General features: G+C 38.6%; 1 protein-coding gene across 1 annotated transcript; it reads left to right on the top strand.

The window, feature by feature from the left end:
• Nucleotides 1-2,395: 2,395 nt before the first annotated feature.
• LOC125396535 (olfactory receptor 4A8-like) lies at nucleotides 2,396-3,337 on the top strand. The gene has a single exon (XM_048428473.3). It carries the CDS (start codon nucleotides 2,396-2,398, stop codon nucleotides 3,335-3,337), a length of 942 nt encoding a protein of 313 aa, XP_048284430.2.
• Nucleotides 3,338-8,035: the final 4,698 nt, after the last annotated feature.

Genomic DNA, 8,035 nt, shown 5'->3' with positions numbered 1-8,035 from the left:
GGTTTTTTATTTTAGTTATTTACTTGGATACACTTACACCTCTCAAAAAGACCGAGATAAAGGGAAGTATTAAGGAAATGTGCTGGGTACTATCACTTGGTAATCTTTCTGTGTTTACTTAACAACTCTAAGGTAGCATGTGTTGTTAAAGGCACATAAGCACATAAAGAATTTGTAATCAATACATTAAAAGACCCTTAATTTTCCAGAACAAAAATTAGGCCTAAGATATATGTTTATGATGCCAGCAAAAAAACACATAAATTAAATATTCCTTTTCTAATGTCTTAAAGGTCATGCATTACCATAAGAAGTACATAAATTAGGGATATTAAACAAAATTACACAAAACCACATGGACAAAAACAGCATATATAAAGTATTTTTATATACTGATTTGATTTATTTTCCGTTCTACCAAATAACAAGTGAAATACATTTTATGTTTTAAAAAACATAAATAGATTTATTCTTTTATTTTATTCCATCTGTTATGTGGAATGTATTAACAAAGATGTGTAACTATTTTTAGTTACATTAAATTAAGCTATTTAGAATAGCATATTATTCTAAGTGGTTAGTATATGGGAAAACAAATGTTAATCAAGTAGCTATTCTCTAATCTTTCTCTTTTAGCTACACAAAAAGCACACATCTATCAATCATTTGGATGTGTGCTTCTGTATTTAGCTAAAATCATTCAGTATGGTAACATATATGTAAAGAATGATCCATAGGGAAATACTTCATCCACTTAGATTTATTATGTTGCTTTGTAATGTATTTTACTTAAAAATTAAAAATGTTAAATTTTATTGTGCTGACCTTCATAAGTTCATTTTCTTGCAAGTATATAATGCATGTTGAGCCTATTTCCTTCATAAACATCTACTTGTGTTACTTTCACCCTGCTGCCTCTCACTTTTATTGATATAACAGATGAAACACCAACAGACACTCTAGGAGATGGATATTGTGGAAGTCCCTATTGTACGAATGTTGAAACAGAGGCAGAGGGAGATTTACTAAGACTGTCAAGATCAGAATGGCACAAACTGAGTGAACCTCATGCTGTAACCAGGTGTGGCTTCAGGGTCCACGGCTTTCCTCACTGCTCTGTATGTGTCCAAGTATTTCTCAGATTCTTTCTTGATGGACAATGTATAATAAAATGAAAGATATTATTCTGTCATGGTAGTTATTAAATTTCATTCTCCATTTAATATCATTCAGGAAGCTGTGATAAACTTGGAAATATTGTGCAAATGTAGAAAAGGAAAAGTATGACAGCAGCAGAGAAAAAGAAGAGGTCAGAAGAAAGGGTACTCACAGAAAATCAATGCCTAGATCTTCAAAAGCAGAACACTCAAAGAAAATGTGTAGACAGAATGCAAAGGTATTGGTTGGGTTCATTTTCTAAACATAATTACCAGCATGTCTCTGTTTGCATCCTGAGAAACAGGGAGATTGGACAATATTTCAGATCTCCCAGTCTCTAAGTACCTAGGATGTATTAAGATAAACCCTATTCCTCATTTAGTATTCACTCTCTCTTTTTTGTTTCTATTTCCCTCTATATCTCTGCCTAGATTTTACCGAGAGTTCTGGAAAAAGTAAAAGGTCTGCTGTTGCAGGACCAGGTAAGAGCAATGGTTAGTTGAGGTAAAGTAAAAATATTTGTAAAAAACTTGCTGATGGATGTAATTTTGTTACTGATTATTTTTTAAAAAAATCACACGGAACTGTAACTATTAAAATATGTCAGAATCAGATGAATTAATTGCTACTGGTAACGATATGCTCAATAATATTTGAGGTGTTTGGTGTAGTTCAAAATCTATCTAATTTCTAGATTGAATGAATGAGTTGTGTATGGTGACCAAAATTATCTTGTTAGGTGTAGTTTTATGTCTACTGACTTGAATCTTTGAGGACCAATGTTACTGTGGGCATTACACAAATTCATATTTTAAAATATTCTCCACAGATATCATCAGCTCAACCTTGCTCTTTGTTACTAGTAGATATATTTTAGTTTAATGACACAATCATTTCTCACGTTTCTTAAAGGAGAGAGCTTTACTGTTTGCTGCTATCAATGCCAAGATGTAATGTGCTTGAAATAACTACATTTAAAAGTATGGAGGACAGAGATAACTCTGTATGCATTTTATAATAGAGATTCACTAAAATTGAGACAAATATAGGACTTAGAGATTTATTAAGGGAAAGTGATGGAACTTGTTTCAAAGAGAAGTTCAATAGATATTTGTTAAATCCTACTGCTGGTTCACTACTGTATTATAACAGAATGCATTCATAGTCTTGTTCACAGTTTCTGGTAGACCCTGTTCTAATGAGCTCCTTCTCTGGAACAAACCTGATAGAAGAATAAATGGGCCAGAACAACAGTGTCACCGAATTCATCCTGCTGGGTTTCACTCGGGATCCTGCAGGGCAAAAAGCATTATTTGTTATGTTTTTACTCATCTACATTGTGACAATTGTGGGAAACCTGCTCATTGTGGTGACAGTGATTGTCAGTCCCTGCTTGTACTCCCCAATGTACTTCTTCCTTGCCTCTCTGTCACTCATGGATGCTGTTTATTCCACTGCCATCTCACCCAAGCTGATTATAGACTTGCTCCGTGATAAAAAGACCATCTCATTCACAGCATGCATAAGCCAGCTCTTTATAGAGCATTTATTTGGTGGTGTTGATATTGTCATTCTAGTGGCAATGGCTTATGATCGCTATGTGGCTATCTGTAAGCCCCTGCATTATTTGATTGTCATGAATCGACGGGTATGTATCCTTTTCTTAGTGATGGCCTGGGCAGGAGGGTTTGTACATGCTCTGATTCAAGTGCTCTCTGTGTATAAACTTCCTTTCTGTGGTCCAAACATCATTGACCACTTTGGATGCGACATATACCCACTATTGCTACTTGCATGTACTGACACCTACTTCATTGGCCTCTCTGTCGTTGGCAATAATGGGGCTATGTGTATAGTGATCTTCATTCTCCTCCTACTCTCCTATGGAATCATTCTAAGATCTCTCAAGACTCACAGTCAGGAAGGGAGGCGTAAAGCCCTGTTCACCTGCAGCTCCCATATCACTGTGGTTTTTCTCTATTTTGTTCCCTGCATTTTCATGTATGTTAGACCTGTTTCTAGCTTTCCTGTTGACAAGGCCATCACTGTCTTTTGTACAGTTATCACTCCCATGTTGAATCCTTTAATATATACTTTGAGAAACTCAGAGATGAAAAATTCTATGGAAAAACTCCTACATAATTTATTAAGTTCCAATAGACTAAGACTTTCTTCTTGATGCTTATATTTCTAAACACTAGGCAGCAGTCATGAATGAATTCTAATAATAAGTGTTTACATCTTGAATATTCACACTAGCCCTTGGTATTGTGAAACTACTGGAATTGTGACTGGACTTTGTAAATATTGTTCATTGTTGTGATTTTTACAAAATAAATTCTGTAGCTGCTTATTGTATCATTTATTTTCTAAGCTATCTATTTTAACATTTTTGATGAACTGATTATTGTAGTTCATGTCAAACTTTCAATAAATAATTTTCTTTAAAATTTTCCTACAAAATATTTTAATCTTTTTTCTTCTCCCCGTCTTTTCAAGAATTTTCTCCCTTCCTGTCTCAACCGACCTCATGGTCTCATATTCTCTTTCTCTTTCTCTGTACTTTTCCCTCTCAAACTGCCCAAAAGTAAACATAAAAAATTAAAAAGCAAAAACAAAGAAACAAAAACCAACAAGATAAAAATGGCAAATGAAACATTATGAAAAAACCCACACACAACACACAGACACACACATGCTCATAAACACAGTTGTACACATACACACATGAAGCAAAACAAACCAAAACGAATCCATGGAGTTTATTTTCTGTTGGCCAACTACTCTTGGGCATGAGTTTGTGCTGGAGTATGGTAGATACACCTAGTGACATTCCGTTGGAAAATATTGTTTTTTGCCCTCATCAGGTATTAATTATAGGTAGCCTCTTGGTTAGGTGTGGGACTTGGTTTCTACTTTCTCTTTTCAGTACTGTGATTCTGTGTAACTTGAATCTGTATAGATAATGTGCATGCTGTCAGTCTCTATGAGTCCATACATGAGGCAGTGTCTGGAAATCATTGCCCCATTAACTCATCTACTACCTCAGACTTTTATAATCTTTTCACCTTCTCTTCTATGGAGATATTCCATTTAGAACAAATGTGATGAATTTAGTCCTAAATGGTTTTCTTAACATAATATGTTTGGTAGAAATATTTAGGTTTTCATTTCAGCTAATTCTATATTGTCATTTGTATTACAAAATCTACTCTATATGTAATTTTTCTATACTACTTTCATTTATTTTGATTAATAAAAATTCCAAATTAAATTTAGTTTGAAATTACTTACAATCTGTGATCTACTCATGATGTGTAAGCATTATACAGTGGTAAATTGACTTAATTTTCATTTTGTAATCAATGATAGTGTTTATTTCTGTGTGGTGAAAAACCCACAATCTACTTGCTATTCTTTGTTAGCTGTGATATTTTTCTTTTTTTTTCAAAGTTTATTAAATTATAAAAGTTTCCATTTCCACCTCTCCTTCCAACACCCTCGCACTCCCCCCACGCCCCCTCCTCCTCCCTCTCCATCCCTAAGAGCAGTCAGGGTTTCTTGCCCTGTGGGAAGTTCAAGTTCTCCCCCCTCCCTCCAGGTCCAGGAAGGTGAGTATCCAAACAGACTGGATCCCAAAAATCCAGTATATACAGAGGAAACTAGTCCCAGTGTCATTGTCAATAGCTTTTCAGAAAGACTCCGGGCCAGCCACATTCAGAGAATCCGGCCACATTCAGAGAATCTGGTTGGAATACGTGCTCGTTCAGTCCCAGTCCAACTGGCCTTGGTGAACTCTCATTAGATCAGTCCCCTTGTATCAGTGGGTGATCGCACCCCTCGCGGTCCTGATTTCCTTTTTCATGTTCTTCCTCCTTCTGCTCCTCATTTGGACCTTGGGGGGCTCCAGTGTGGGTCTCCATCTGTATGGCCATCCATCCTCGGATGAAGGTTCCCTCTGGTCTTGCCTTCTTTGCTCACGTTCTTTTTCCATCTGCTTCTCGTTTGGACCTAGGGAGTTAAGTCCAGTCTTCCAATGTGGGTCTCTGTCTCTATCTCCATCTATCGCCAGATGAAGGTTCTATGGTGATAAGCAAAATATTCATCAGTATGGTTATGGGCCAAGGCCGGTTCAGGTACCCTCTCCTCTGTCCAGAGAACAATCTGGCGATCTCTCCTTGGACCTGGGATCCCATTTATAATCAAGTCTCTTGTAAACCCTAAAATGATTCCCTTAGTTGAGAGATATTCTTCCCTGATCCCATATCCATCCTTCCTCCCTCCCCCCATCCCAGTCCATGAGCTTTCCCCATTTCTCCCCTACTCCCTTCTCTCTAACCTTCTCCCCTTCCAACAACCCCCCCCCCCCCCGCATGCACCCGAGGTTTCCTGGCGCTCTTGTCTATTTCCAATCTCCAGGAGGATAACTACATGATTTTTTTCAGGTTCACCTTCTTATTTAACTTCTCTAGGATCACGAATAATGGGCTCACTATTTTCCTAATTAAATTATCTAAAGACCTTTGAAAACTCAAAGACTGTCAAGTTTGTGTATGCTTTCATTTGACATTTCGTCCTTGATTTGTTTTCTTGTAGTGTTTCATGATCAAATTTCTTTGATCATGAAATTTGTGGAATATCTTGGTTTTCCTGAACCTTCTACATTCAAAGACATGTTTCTTTTTTTTTATCTTAAATAGCCCTTTTTTTTGTAATTTTATTAAATTATAAAAAGTTTCCATTTACGCCCCTCCTCCCAACGCCCTCCCACTCCCCCCCTCCCTCTCCTCCTCCCTCTTTGTCCCCTAGGGAAGTCAGGGTTTCCTGCCCTGTGGGAAGTCCAAGTTCCTCCCCCCTCACTCCAGGTCCAGGAAGGTGAGCATCCAAACAGACTGGATCCCAAAAATCCAGTATATGCAGAGGAAACCAGTCCCAGTGTCATTGTCAATGGCTTCTCGGAAAGACTGCAGGCCAGCCACATTCAGAAAATCCGGCCACATTCAGAGAATCTGGTTGGATCACATGCTCGTTCAGTCACGGTCCATCTGGCCTTGGTAAACTCTCATTAGATCCGACCCCTTGTATCAGTGGGTGATAGTATCCCTCGCAGTTCTTCGTCATTTTCTTCCTCCTTTTGCTCCTCGTTTGGATCTTGGGGGGCTCAGTTCGGTGCTCCAACGCGGGCCTCCATCTGTATCGTCATCCAACGCCAGATGAGGGATCTATGGTGATAAGCAAAATATTCATCAGTATGGTCACGGGCCAAGGCCGGTTCAGGCACCCCCTCCTCTGTCCAGAGAACAATCTGGGGATCTCTTCTTGGACCTGGGATCCCATATATAATCAAGTTTCCTGTAAACTCTAATATGACTCCCTTAGTTGAAATATATTCTTCCCTGATCCCACATTCATCCTTCCTCCCTTCCCCCCATCCCGGTCAACCGAGCTTTCTCCATTCCTCCTCTACTCCCTTCTCTCTAACCCTCTCCCCTTCCATCAACCCTCCCACCACCCCCCCCATGCACCCAAGGTTACCTGGGACTCTTGACTATTTCCTACCTCCTGGCGGATAGCTAAATAATCTTCATCAGGTTCGTCTTCTTATTTAGCTTCTCTAGGATCACGAATAATAGGCTCAAAGACCTTTAATTATGGTTAGAATCCACTTATGAGTGAATACATACCGTGTTCCTCTTTTTGGGTCTGGCTTACCTCACTCAGTAAAGCGTTTTCTATGTTCATTCATTTGCATGCAAAATTCAAGATGTCATTATTTTTTACCGCTGAGTAAAACTCTAATGTGTATATGTTCCACACCTTTTTTAACCATTCTTCTATTGAGGGGCACCTAGGCTGTTTCCAGGTTCTGGCTATTACAAATAGTGCTGCTATGAACATAGTTGAACAAACGCTTTTGTAGTATGTTTGGGCATCTCTAGGGTATATTCCCAAGAGAGGAATTGCTGGGTCCTGAGGGAGGTTGATTCCCAGTTTCCTGAGAAACCTCCATACTGATTTCCAAAGTGGCTGCACAAGTTTGCATTCCCACCAACAATGGATGAGTGTTCCCCTCATTCCACATCCCCTCCAGCATAGGTTATCATTGGTGTTTTTAACTTTAGCTATTCTGACAGGTGTAAGATGGTATCTCAAAGTGGTTTTGATTTGCATTTCCCTGATCGCTAAGGAGGTTGAGCATGACCTTAAGTGTCTTCTGGCCATTCGAAGTTCATCTGTTGTGAATTCTCTGTTCAGATCAGTACCCCATTTTTTAATTGGGTTAATTAGAGTTTTAGTGTCTAGTTTCTTGAGTTCTTTGTATATTCTGGAGATCAGACCTTTGTCTGATGAGGGGTTGGTGAAGATCTTCTCCCAGTCAGAAGGCAACCTTTTTGTCTTACTGACAGTGTCCTTTGCTTTACAGAAGCTTCTCAGTTTCAGCAGGTCCCATTTATTCATTGTTTCTCTTATTGTCTGTGCTGCTGGGGTCCTACTTAGGAAGTGGCCTCCTGTGCCTATATCTTGTAGACTACTTCCCACTTTCTCTTCTATCAGGTTCAAAGTGGACAGATTGATGTTGATGTCTTTAATCCATTTGGACTTGAGTTTTGTGCAAGGTGATAGATATGGATCTATTTTCATTCTTCTACAGGTTGACATCCAGTTATGCCAGCACCATTTGTTAAAGACGCTTTCCTTCTTCCATTGTATACCTTTAGCTCCCTTGTCAAAAATTAGGTGTTCGTAGGTTTGAGGGTTAGTATCTGGGTCTTCTATTCGATTCCATAGGTCGACTTCTCTGTTCTTATGCCAATACCAAGCTGTTTTCAATACTGTAGCTCTGTAATAGAGTTTGAAGTCAGGGATAGTAATGCCT

Source organism: Myodes glareolus, chromosome 9, assembly GCF_982192425.1.
Source record: "Myodes glareolus chromosome 9, mMyoGla1.1, whole genome shotgun sequence".
Lineage (NCBI taxonomy): Eukaryota > Metazoa > Chordata > Mammalia > Rodentia > Cricetidae > Myodes > Myodes glareolus.
This window is presented reverse-complemented; position numbering and strand designations above follow the sequence as displayed.